The sequence below is a fragment of the Gavia stellata genome, unplaced genomic scaffold, assembly GCF_030936135.1.
Source record: "Gavia stellata isolate bGavSte3 unplaced genomic scaffold, bGavSte3.hap2 HAP2_SCAFFOLD_1018, whole genome shotgun sequence".
NCBI lineage: Eukaryota > Metazoa > Chordata > Aves > Gaviiformes > Gaviidae > Gavia > Gavia stellata.
Window position 1 is genome coordinate 2,279 of NW_026776824.1, and position 12,713 is coordinate 14,991.

The 12,713-nt window shown below is 70.8% G+C and overlaps 1 protein-coding gene across 1 annotated transcript in view; it reads right to left on the reverse strand.

Moving 5' to 3' along the window:
* Positions 1–571: 571 nt before the first annotated feature.
* Positions 572–12,713, reverse strand: part of XAB2 (XPA binding protein 2) — a gene marked incomplete at both ends in the record, with an annotated part of 36,290 nt that continues 24,148 nt past the window's right edge. The window contains 6 exon segments of the mRNA XM_059834830.1: positions 572–743; positions 4,792–4,914; positions 7,227–7,327; positions 7,330–7,416; positions 11,118–11,280; positions 12,306–12,419. Coding sequence (XP_059690813.1) covers positions 572–743; positions 4,792–4,914; positions 7,227–7,327; positions 7,330–7,416; positions 11,118–11,280; positions 12,306–12,419 — 760 coding nt within the window.

The window sequence follows — 12,713 nt, forward strand, 5'->3', positions numbered from 1 at the left end:
GGGTGCTCCCTGTAGGTGCTCCCCACACCCATGGGTGCTCCCCATCCCCGTGGGTGCTCCCTATGGGTGCTCCCCATCCCCATGGGTGCTCCCCACCCCCATGGGTGCTCTCCATCCCTGTGGGTGCTCCCCATCCCTCTGGGTGCTCCCCATCCCCGTGGGTGCTTCCTATGGGTGCTCCCCCCACCCATGGGTGCTCCCCATCCCCATGGGTGCTCCCTATGGGTGCTCCCCATCCCCGTGGGTGCTTCTTTTCCATCCCTCTCGGTGCTCCCCATCCCCGTGGGTGCTCCCTGTAGGTGATCCTCTTCCCCATGGGTGCTCCCCATCCCCATGGGTGCTCCCTATGGGTGCTCCCCACACCCATGGGTGCTCCCCATCCCCATGGGTGCTCCCCATGGGTGCTCCCCATCCCCGTGGGCTCTCCCCACACCCACAACAACCCCACACCTACACCCCAGAGCCCACCGGCTCTCCCCGCTCCCTACCGCCTGTGCCCCAATCCTCCACCCCAGCACCCATGGGTGCCCCCCCCCGCCTTCCCCCAGCACCCATGGGTGCCCCCGCTCACCGGTGCCGGTGGCGTTGCTGTAGACCTTGAGCATCTGGGAGGCCATGAAGTTGACCTGGGTGTTGTAGGTGGCCTGGACACTGCGCTTGATGCGCAGCATCTCCCGGATCGTGTCCTCGTTGCCGTGACGGATCTCAAAGTCTTTCCACGTCTGCCAGAAGGTGGCCGTGATCTGGGGGGGGGGGGACACAAGGGACAAGGGACAAGGGACACGGTCAGGGGGGGCACCCGTTGGTCCCTGGGGACAACCCCATGGGGCTGGGGACATCCCCAGTACAGGGCACCCATGTGGCACTGGGGATCTCGTGGCACTGGGGACGTCGCTGGCACAGGGCACCCATGTGGCACTGGGGACATCCTGGCACTGGGGACACCCCATGGCACTGGGGACATCCTCAGCACTGGGGACATCGCTGGCACAGGGCACCCACGTGGCCCTGGGGACATCCTGGCACTGGGTGCACCCCATGGCCCTGGGGACATCCTCAGCACTGGGGACATCCCCCAGTACAGGGCACCCATGTGGCACTGGGGACCTCGTGGCACTGGGGACATCCCCGGCATAGGGCACCCACGTGGCACTGGGGACCTCATGGCACTCGGTGCACCCCATGGCCCTGGGGACATCGCTGGCACAGGGCACCCATGTGGCACTGGGGACACCCCATGGCCCTGGGGACATGCCCAGCACTGGGGACATCCCCGGCACTGGGCACCCATGTGGCCCTGGGGACATCTCTGGCACTGGGTGCACCCCATGGCCCTGGGGACATCCCCGGCACTGGGGACATCGCTGGCACAGGGCACCCATGTGGCACTGAGGACATCCCTGGCACTGGGGACACCCCATGGCCCTGGGGACAGACACCCTGGTGGTGGGGACATCCCCGGCACAGGGCACCCATGTGGCACTGGGGATCTCGTGGCACTGGGGACATCCTCAGCATTGGGGACATCGCTGGCACAGGGCACCCACGTGGCACTGGGGACTTCTCTGGCACTGGGGACACCCCATGGCCCTGGGGACATCCTCAGCATTGGGGACATCGCTGGCACAGGGCACCCACGTGGCATTGGGGACATCCCGGCACTGGGGACATCCCCGGCACAGGGCACCCATGTGGCACTGGGGATCTCGTGGCACTGGGGACGTCGCTGGCACAGGGCACCCACGTGGCACTGGGGACATCGCTGGCACAGGGCACCCATGTGGCACTGGGGACATCCTCAGCACTGGGGACATCGCTGACACTGGGCACCCACATGGCACTGGGGACATCCTGGCACTGGGGACACCCCATGGCACTGGGGACATCCTCAGCACTGGGGACATCCCCAGTACAGGGCACCCATGTGGCACTGGGGATCTCGTGGCACTGGGGACATCCCCGGCACAGGGCACCCACATGGCACTGGGGACACCCCATGGCTCTGGGGACATCCCGGTGCTGGGGACATCCCTGGCACAGGGCACCCACGTGGCATTGGGGACATCCTCAGCACTGGGGACATCCCCGGCACAGGGCACCCATGTGGCACTGGGGATCTCGTGGCACTGGGGACGTCGCTGGCACAGGGCACCCACGTGGCACTGCGGACATCCTGGCGCTGGGGACACCCCATGGCCCTGGGGACATCCTCAGCACTGGGGACATCACTGGCACAGGGCACCCACGTGGCCCTGGGGACACCCCATGGCCCTGGGGACATCCTGGTGCTGGGGACATCCCCAGTACAGGGCACCCATGTGGCACTGGGGACACCCCATGGCCCTGGGGACATCCTCAGCACTGGGGACATCACTGGCACAGGGCACCCATGTGGCACTGGGGACACCCCATGGCCCTGGGGACATCCTGCACTGGGGACATCCCCAGTACAGGGCACCCATGTGGCACTGGGGACATCCTGGCACTGGGTGCACCCCATGGCCCTGGGGACATCCTCAGCACTGGGGACATCCCCGGCACAGGGCACCCATGTGGCACTGGGGACCTCGTGGCACTGGGGACATCCCCGGCACAGGGCACCCACGTGGCACTGGGGACCTCGTGGCACTGGGGACATCCCCGGCACAGGGCACCCACGTGGCACTGGGGACACCCCATGGCCCTGGGGACGTCCCAGCACTGGGGACATCGTGGCACTGGGTGCACCCCATGGCGCTGGGGACATCGTGGCAGTGGGCACCCATGTGGCGTTGGGGACATCCTGGCACTGGGGACATCGGTGGCACAGGGCACCCACGTGGCCCTGGGGACGTCCCTGGCACTGGGTGCCCCCAGCACAGGGCACTCCCACCCCAGACGGCGGCTCTCCTGCCCCACTGGGTGCCCCACGGGGTAGCACCCCGCTCTGACGGGTGTCCCCCCACCCCATGAGGCACCACCCTGCCCCATTGGGTGCCCCCCACCCCAATGGGTGCCCCACTGGGTGCCCCTTTGCCCCAATGGGTGCCCCACTGGGTACCACCCCGCTCTGATGGGTGCCCCCCCACTCCTTGAGGCACCACCCCGCCCCACTGGGTGCCCCACCCTGGGTGCCCCCACCTCTGGGTACCCCTCTGCCCCAGTGGGTGCCCCCCACCCCAATAGGTGCCCCACTGGGTGCCCCTCTGCCCCACTGGGTGCCCCACAGGGTACAACCCTGCCCTGACGGGTGCCCCCCCCGCCCCACGAGGCCCCATCCTGCCCCACTGGGTGCCCCACCCTGGGTGCCCCCACCCCTGGGTGCCCCTCTGCCCCAATGGGTGCCCCATTGTGTACCACCCTGCCCTGATGGCTGCCCTCCTGCCCCACTGGGTGCCCCATGGCATACCCACCCACCCGCTCCGATGGGTATCCCCCTACCCCACGAGGCACCACCCCGCCCCACTGGGTGTGCCCCACCCCTGGGTGCCCCCACCTCTGGGTGCCCCTCTGCCCCAATGGGTGCCCCATTGTGTAGCACCCTGCCCTGATGGCTGCTCTCCTGCCCCCACTGGGTGCCCCACAGGGTACCACCCCGCTCCGATGGGTATCCCCCTACCCCACGAGGCAGCACCCCGCCCCACTGGGTGCCCCACCCTGGGTGCCCCCACCCCTGGGTGCCCCTCTGCCCCAATGGGTGCCCCATTGTGTACCACCCTGCCCTGATGGCTGCCCTCCTGCCCCACTGGGTGCCCCACAGGGTACCACCCCGCTCCAATGGGTATCCCCCTACCCCACGAGGCACCACCCCGCCCCACTGGGTGCCCCCCACCCCTGGGTGCCCCCACCTCTGGGTACCCCTCTGCCCCAGTGGGTGCCCCCCACCCCAATAGGTGCCCCACTGGGTGCCCCTCTGCCCCACTGGGTGCCCCACAGGGTACAACCCTGCCCTGACGGGTGCCCCCCCGCCCCACGAGGCCCCATCTTGCCCCACTGGGTGCCCCACCCTGGGTGTCCCCACCCCTGGGTGCCCCTCTGCCCCAATGGGTGCCCCGTTGGGTACCACCCTGCCCTGATGGCTGCTCTCCTGCCCCACTGGGTGCCCCATGGCATACCACCCCGCTCCGATGGGTATCCCCCTACCCCACGAGGCACCACCCCCGCCCCACTGGGTGCCCCCCACCCCTGGGTGCCCCCACCCCTGGGTGCCCCTCTGCCCCAATGGGTGCCCCCCACCCCACTGGGTGCCCCACTGGCTGCCCTCTTGCCCCACTGGGTGCCCCACAGGGTACAACCCTGCCCTGATGGGTGCCCCCCCTGCCCCACGAGGCCCCATCTTGCCCCACTGGGTGCCCCACCCTGGGTGCCCCCACCCCTGGGTGCCCCTCTGCCCCAATGGGTGCCCCCCACCCCACTGGGTGCCCCACTGGGTGCCCCTCTGCCCCAGTGGGTGCCCCCCCACCCCAATGGGTGCCCTCCTGCCCCACTGGGTGCCCCACTGGGTACCACCCCGCTCTGATGGGTATCCCCCTACCCCACGAGGCAGCACCCCGCCCCACTGGGTGCCCCCCACCCCTGGGTGCCCCCACCCCTGGGTGCCCCTCTGCCCCAATGGGTGCCCCCCACCCCAATGGGTGCCCCGTTGGGTACCACCCTGCCCTGATGGCTGCTCTCCTGCCCCACTGGGTGCCCCACAGGGTACCACCCCGCTCCGATGGGTATCCCCCTACCCCACGAGGCAGCACCCCGCCCCACTGGGTGCCCCCCACCCCTGGGTGCCCCCCACCCCTGGGTGCGGCGCCGGGGGCTCACGCGGGGGTCGCAGATCTGGGAGCAGTAGGTGTAGATGGCGCGGGCGCGGTCCACCTCCCCCAGTTTGCACTCCATGTCGGCGAAGCGCAGGCAGAGCTCCCGCGCCGCGTCGTCACCCAGCACCTGCCCGGCACCCATGGGAGACGTCAGCACCCGCGGGGAGACGTCGGCACCCATGGGAAATGTTGGCACCCATGGGGGATGTCAGCACCCGCGGGGAGACGTCGGCACCCATGGGAGATGTCAGCACCCATGGGAGATTCCGGCATCCATGGGGAGACGTCAGCACCCGCGGGGAGACATTGGCACCCATGGGAGACGTTAGCACCCGCGGGGAGACGTCGGCACCCATGGGAGATGTTGGCACCCATGGGAGACGTCGGCACCCATGGGAGACGTCAGCACCCGCGGGGAGACGTTGGCACCCATGGGAGACGTCAGCACCCATGGGAGACGTCAGCACCCGCGGGGAGACGTCAGCACCCGCGGGGAGACGTCGGCACCCATGGGAGATGTCAGCACCCATGGGAGACGTTAGCACCCATGGGAGATGTTGGTGCCCGCGGGAGATGGCAGCACCCGCGGGGAGACGTTGGCACCCATGGGGGATGTCAGCACCCATGGGAGACGTCAGCACCCATGGGGAGACGTCGACACCCACAGGGAGACGTTGGCACCCGTGGGAGACAGCACCCGCGGGGAAGATGTCGGCACCCATGGGAGACGTCAGCACCCGCGGGGAGACGTCGGCACCCGTGGGAGATGTTGGTGCCCGCGGGAGATGGCAGCACCCGCGGGGAGACGTTGGCACCCATGGGGGATGTCAGCACCCATGGGAGACGTCAGCACCCATGGGGAGACGTCGGCACCCACGGGGAGACGTCGGCACCCATGGGAGACGTTGGCACCCGCGGGGAGATGTCAATAACCCAGGGGATGTCAGCACCCATGGGGGACATCAGTGCGCACAGGGGACACGCCCCCTGGGTGCCCCCTGGGTCCCCGCCCCTCCCTGGGTGCACCCTTGGGTGCCCCCACCAGCTTCCCATGCCCCCTGGGTGCCCCCTGGGTCCCTGCGCCCCCTGGGTGCCTGTGACCCCTTGGGTGCCCCCCCACCCCTGGGTCCCCGCGCACCCCTGGGTGCCCACTTGGGTGCCCCCACCAGCTCCCCACACCCCCTGGGTGCCCCCTGGGTCCCTGTGCCCCCTTGGGTGCTTCCCCACCCCAGGGTCCCTGTGCCCCCTGGGTGTCCCCTGGGTGCCTGCGCCCCCTTGGGTGCCCCCTTGGGTGCCCCCCCACCCCAGGGTCCCCGTGCCCCCTGGGTGCCCCCTGGGTGCCTGCGCCCCCTTGGGTGCCCCCTTGGGTGCCCCCCCACCCCAGGGTCCCCATGCCCCCTGGGTGCCCCCTGGGTGCCCCCCCACCCCAGGGTCCCCATGCCCCCTGGGTGCCCCCTGGGTGCCCCCACCAGCTCCCCACACCTCCTGGGTGCCCCCTGGGTCCCTGCGCCCCCTTGGGTGCTCCCCCACCCCAGGGTCCCCATGCCCCCTGGGTGCCCCCTGGGTCCCTGTGCCCCCTTGGGTGCCCCCACCAGCTCCCCACACCCCCTGGGTGCCCCCTGGGTCCCCACGCCCCCTTGGGTGCCCCCTTGGGTGCCCCCCCACCCCAGGGTCCCCGTGCCCCCTGGGTCCCCATGCCCCCTTGGGTGCCCCCTTGGGTGCCCCCCCACCCCAGGGTCCCTGTGCCCCCTGGGTGCCCCCTGGGTGCCCTCTGGGTCCCCACGCCCCCTTGGGTGCCCCCTTGGGTGACCCCCACCCCAGGGTCCCTGTGCCCCCTTGAGTGCCCCCTTGGGTGACCCCCACCCCAGGGTCCCTGTGCCCCCTTGGGTGCCCCCTTGGGTGCCCCCCCCACCCCAGGGTCCCCGTGCCCCCTGGGTGCCCCCTGGGTGCCCCCTGGGTCCTTGTGCCCCCTTGGGTGCCCCCTTGGGTGCCCCCCCACCCCAGGGTCCCCGTGCCCCCTGGGTCCCCACGCCCCCTTGGGTGCCCCCTTGGGTGCCCCCCCACCCCAGGGTCCCTGTGCCCCCTGGGTGCCCCCTGGGTGCCCCCTGGGTGCCCGCGCCCCCTTGGGTGCCCCCTTGGGTGACCCCCACCCCAGGGTCCCTGTGCCCCCTTGGGTGCCCCCTTGGGTGCCCCCCCACCCCAGGGTCCCCGTGCCCCCTTGGGTGCCCCCTGGGTCCCCACGCCCCCTTGGGTGCCCCCTTGGGTGCCCCCCCACCCCAGGGTCCCTGTGCCCCCTGGGTGCCCCCTGGGTCCCCACGCCCCCTTGGGTGCCCCCTTGGGTGCCCCCACCAGCTCCCCACACCCCCTGGGTGCCCCCTGGGTCCCCGTGCCCCCCTTGAACTCCCCCCCCCCTCACCCCCCCCACCCATGGGTGCCCACCTCGATGGCCTTCTGGTAGATGGGGCGGGTGTGGGTGACGCCGTAGAGCTCGGCCGCCCGTTTGATGTAGATGTTGAACATGTCGCGCTGCTGCGCGGCGGGACGGCGCGGGTGCCGCGCTCGTACACCCCCATGGCGTGGCGCGCCAGCCCGAACTCCTCCTCCAGCTTGGCGTACAGCAGGTAGATAGCTGGGGGGGGCACCCATCAGCACCCATCGGCACCCATGGGTGCTCTGCCGGGGCGCCGCAAGGGAAGGAGGGGGGGGGGGGGTGGAATGCAGAACTTGGGGCGGGGGGGAAGGGGGGGGGGTGTGTAAGGAGGGGGGGTGCTATGGGGGGGGCACCCAGGTGGGCACCCAGGGGTGCCGGGGGAGCCAATGCACACCCATGGGTGCTGGGGGAGCCAATGCACATGCAGGTGGGCACCCAAGGGTGCTGGGGGAGCCAATGCACACCCATGGGTGCTGGGGGAGCCAATGCACATGCAGGTGGGCACCCAGGGGTGCTGGGGGAGCCAATGCACACCCATGGGTGCTGGGGGAGCCAATGCACACCCAGGTGGGCACCCATGGGTGCTGGGGGACACAATGCACACCCATGGGTGCTGGGGGAGCCAATGCACACCCAGGTGGGCACCCATGGGTGCTGGGGGAGCCAATGCACACCCATGGGTGCTGGGGGAGCCAATGCACATGCAGGTGGGCACCCATGGGTGCTGGGGGAGCCAATGCACACCCAGGGGTGCTGGGGGAGCCAATGCACATGCAGGTGGGCACCCATGGGTGCTGGGGGAGCCATTGCACATGCAGGTGGGCACCCAAGGGTGCTGGGGGAGCCAATGCACACCCAGGTGGGCACCCATGGGTGCTGGGGGAGCCAATGCACACCCAGGTGGGCACCCATGGGTGCTGGGGGAGCCAATGCACACCCATGGGTGCTGGGGGAGCCAATGCACATGCAGGTGGGCACCCAAGGGTGCTGGGGGAGCCAATGCACACCCATGGGTGCTGGGGGAGCCAATGCACACCCAGGTGGGCACCCATGGGTGCTGGGGGAGCCAATGCACACCCAGGTGGGCACCCATGGGTGCTGGGGGAGCCAATGCACACCCATGGGTGCTGGGGGAGCCATTGCACATGCAGGTGGGCACCCAAGGGTGCTGGGGGAGCCATTGCACATGCAGGTGGGCACCCAAGGGTGCCGGGGAGCCAATGCACACCCAAGGGTGCTGGGGGAGCCAATGCACATGCAGGTGGGCACCCAAGGGTGCTGGGGGAGCCAATGCACACCCGGGTGGGCACCCATGGGTGCTGGGGGAGCCAATGCACACCCATGGGTGCTGGGGGAGCCAATGCACACCCAGGTGGGCACCCATGGGGTGCTGGGGGACACAATGCCCACCCAAGGGTGCTGGAGGAGACAACACATGCTCAGGTGGGCACCCATGGGTGCTGGGGGAGCTAACACATGCCCGGGGGGGCTGGGTGCCCCAATGGGTGCCCACCGGGGTGCCCCATGGGTGCTGGGGGACCCAATGCACACCCATGGGTGCTGGGGGAGCCAATGCACATGCAGGTGGGCACCCAAGGGTGCTGGGGGAGCCAATGCACACCCAGGTGGGCACCCATGGGTGCTGGGGGAGCCAATGCACACCCATGGGTGCTGGGGGAGCCAATGCACACCCAGGTGGGCACCCATGGGTGCTGGAGGAGACAACACATGCTCAGGTGGGCACCCATGGGTGCTGGGGGAGCCAATGCACACCCATGGGTGCTGGGGGAGCCAATGCACATGCAGGTGGGCACCCAAGGGTGCTGGGGGAGCCATTGCACATGCAGGTGGGCACCCAAGGGTGCCGGGGGAGCCAATGCACACCCATGGGTGCTGGGGGAGCCAATGCACACCCAGGTGGGCACCCATGGGTGCTGGGGGAGCCAATGCACACCCAGGTGGGCACCCATGGGTGCTGGGGGAGCCAACACATGCCCGGGGGGCCTGGGTGCCCCAATGGGTGCCCACAGGGGTGCCCCATGGGTGCTGGGGGACCCAATGCCCACCCAAGGGTGCTGGAGGAGACAACACATGGCCAGGTGGGCCCTGCCAGCCCCACACCCACCCCACAGCCACCCCACAGCCCTGCCAGCCCCACGGCCAGCCCCACAGCCCTGCCAGCCCCACGCCCACCCCACAGCCCTGCCAGCCCCACGCCCAGCCCCATGCCCACCCCACAGCCCTACCAGCCCCATGCCCACCCCACAGCCCTGCCAGCCCCACACCCAGCCCCACGCCCACCCCACAGCCCTACCAGCCCCACGCCCACCCCACAGCCCTGCCAGCCCCACGCCCACCCCACAGCCCTACCAGCCCCATGCCCAGCCCCACACCCACCCCACAGCCCTGCCAGCCCCATGCCCAGCCCCACACCCACCCCACAGCCCTGCCAGCCCCACACCCACCCCATAGCCCTGCCAGCCCCACGCCCAGCCCCACGCCCACCCCATAGCCCTGCCAGCCCCACGCCCAGCCCCACACCCACCCCACAGCCCTGCCAGCCCCACTGTCACCCCATGGCCCTGCCAGCCCCATGCCCAGCTCCACCCCACAGCCCTACCAGCCCCACGCCCAGCCCCACGCCCACCCCACAGCCCTGCCAGCCCCACGCCCAGCCCCACACCCAGCCCCACACCCAGCCCCACGCCCACCCCACAGCCCTACCAGCCCCACGCCCACCCCACAGCCCTACCAGCCCCACGCCCAGCCCCACGCCCACCCCACAGCCCTACCAGCCCCACACCCACCCCACAGCCCTGCCAGCCCCATGCCCACCCCACAGCCCTGCCAGCCCCACACCCACCCCACAGCCCTGCCAGCCCCATGCCCAGCCCCACACCCACCCCATAGCCCTGCCAGCCCCATGGCCACCCCACAGCCCTGCCAGCCCCATGCCCAGCCCCACACCCACCCCATAGCCCTGCCAGCCCCATGGCCACCCCACAGCCCTGCCAGCCCCATGCCCAGCCCCACACCCACCCCATAGCCCTGCCAGCCCCACGCCCAGCCCCACACCCACCCCACAGCCCTGCCAGCCCCACTGTCACCCCATGGCCCTGCCAGCCCCATGCCCAGCTCCACCCCACAGCCCTACCAGCCCCACGCCCAGCCCCACGCCCACCCCACAGCCCTGCCAGCCCCACGCCCAGCCCCACACCCACCCCACAGCCCTGCCAGCCCCACTGTCACCCCATGGCCCTGCCAGCCCCATGCCCAGCTCCACCCCACAGCCCTACCAGCCCCACGCCCAGCCCCACGCCCACCCCACAGCCCTACCAGCCCCACGCCCAGCCCCACACCCAGCCCCACACCCAGCCCCACGCCCACCCCACAGCCCTACCAGCCCCACGCCCACCCCACAGCCCTGCCAGCCCCACACCCAGCCCCACGCCCACCCCACAGCCCTACCAGCCCCATGCCCACCGCACAGCCCTACCAGCCCCACGCCCAGCCCCACACCCACCCCACAGCCCTGCCAGCCCCACGCCCAGCCCCACGCCCACCCCACAGCTCTGCCAGCCCCACGGCCAGCCCCACGGCCAGCCCCATGCCCACCCCACAGCCCTACCAGCCCCACGCCCACCCCACAGCCCTGCCAGCCCCACGCCCAGCCCCACGCCCACCCCACAGCCCTACCAGCCCCACACCCACCCCACAGCCCTGCCAGCCCCATGCCCAGCTCCACCCCACAGCCCTACCAGCCCCACACCCAGCCCCACGCCCACCCCACAGCCCTACCAGCCCCACGCCCACCCCACAGCCCTGCCAGCCCCATGCCCAGCCCCACACCCACCCCACGCCCACCCCCCGCCCCCCCCCCGTGCCCCCCGCGCCCGTACTCTTGGCGTATTTGGGGGGGCAGCCGTCCAGCGCCTGCTCGAAGAGGTCCCGCGCCCGTTCCAGCTTGCGCCCGCCGTAGCGGGCGACGAACTTGCTGAGGTAGGTGTGCCAGATGTCCGCCACGTTGGGCCAGCGGAAGAGCGCGATGCCCCGTTCGTAGGCCTGCGGGCACCCGCGGTGGCACCGCCGTCACCCCGGCCACCGCCCTGCCACCCCCACACCTTGCCAGAGTTGTCACCACCCTGTCACCACCCCCGCCATCGGGAGCCCCAGGGATGGGGTGCCCACGGTGTCCCCGACACCCTCCCCGGCCACAGGGTCCCCAACGTGTCCCCAACACCCTCCCTGGGGTGTCCCCGACACCCTCCCCGGCCACAGGGTCCCCAACGTGTCCCCAACACCCTCCCTGGTCACAGGGACCCCATGATGTCCCCAACACTGTCCCTGGGGTGTCCCCAACACCCTTCCTGGCCACAGGGTCCCCATCGCGTCCCCAACACCCTCCCCATGATGTCCCCAACACTGTCCCTGTAGTGTCCCCAACACCCTCCCTGGCCACAGGGTCCCCATGGTGTCCCCAACACCCTCCCCGGCCACAGGGTCCCCGCGGTGTCCCCAACACTGTCCCTGGGGTGTCCCCAACACCCTCCCCATGGTGTCCCCAACACCCTCCCCGGCCACAGGGTCCCCGCGGTGTCCCCAACACTGTCCCTGGGGTGTCCCCAACACCCTCCCCATGGTGTCCCCTGACACCCTCCCCAGCCACAGGGGTCCCCATCGTGTCCCCAACACTGTCCCTGTAGTGTCCCCAACACCCTGCCTGGTCACAGGGTCCCCGCGGTGTCCCCAACACTGTCCCTGGGGTGTCCCCAACACCCTCCCCGGCCACAGGGTCCCCATCGTGTCCCCAACACTGTCCCTGTGGTGTCCCCAACACCCTCCCCATGGTGTCCCTGACACCCTCCGTGGCCACAAGGTCCCCGGGGTGTCCCCAACACTGTCCCTGGGGTGTCCCCAACACCCTCCCCATGGTGTCCCGAAGAACCTCTCCAACCACAGGATGTCCCCAGCACCCTCCCTGCTGTCGGGTGCCCCTGGGGTGTCCCCAGCACCCTCCCTGCTGTCGGGGTGCCCCTGGGGTGTCCCCAGCACCCTCCCGGCTGTCGGGGTGTCCCCGGGGCACCCACCTTGAAGCTCTCCTCGAAGTAGCCGTGCTCCTCCAGGAAGAGGCCGTAGTTGATGACGATCTGGGGGGTGGCGATGCGCAGGTCCAGGATGCGGTCGTACACCGCCTTGGTGGACTGGGGGGGAGACATGGTGTCAGCACCCATCAGCCGGCACCCCCGGGGGACAGCGGGGTGCCAAGGGGGACATGTGTGCACCCAGGATGGACGTGGGGGGTGGCAAGGGGGCACCCAAAGGCGATGGGGGCACCCAGGGGGGACATGAAGGTGCCGAGGGGGCACCCAAAGGCGATGGGGGCACCCAGGGGGGACATGAAGGTGCCAAGAGAGCACCAAAAGGTGATGGGGGCACCCAGGGGGGACATGAAGGTGCCAAGAGAGCACCAAAAGGTGATGGGGGCACCCAGGGGG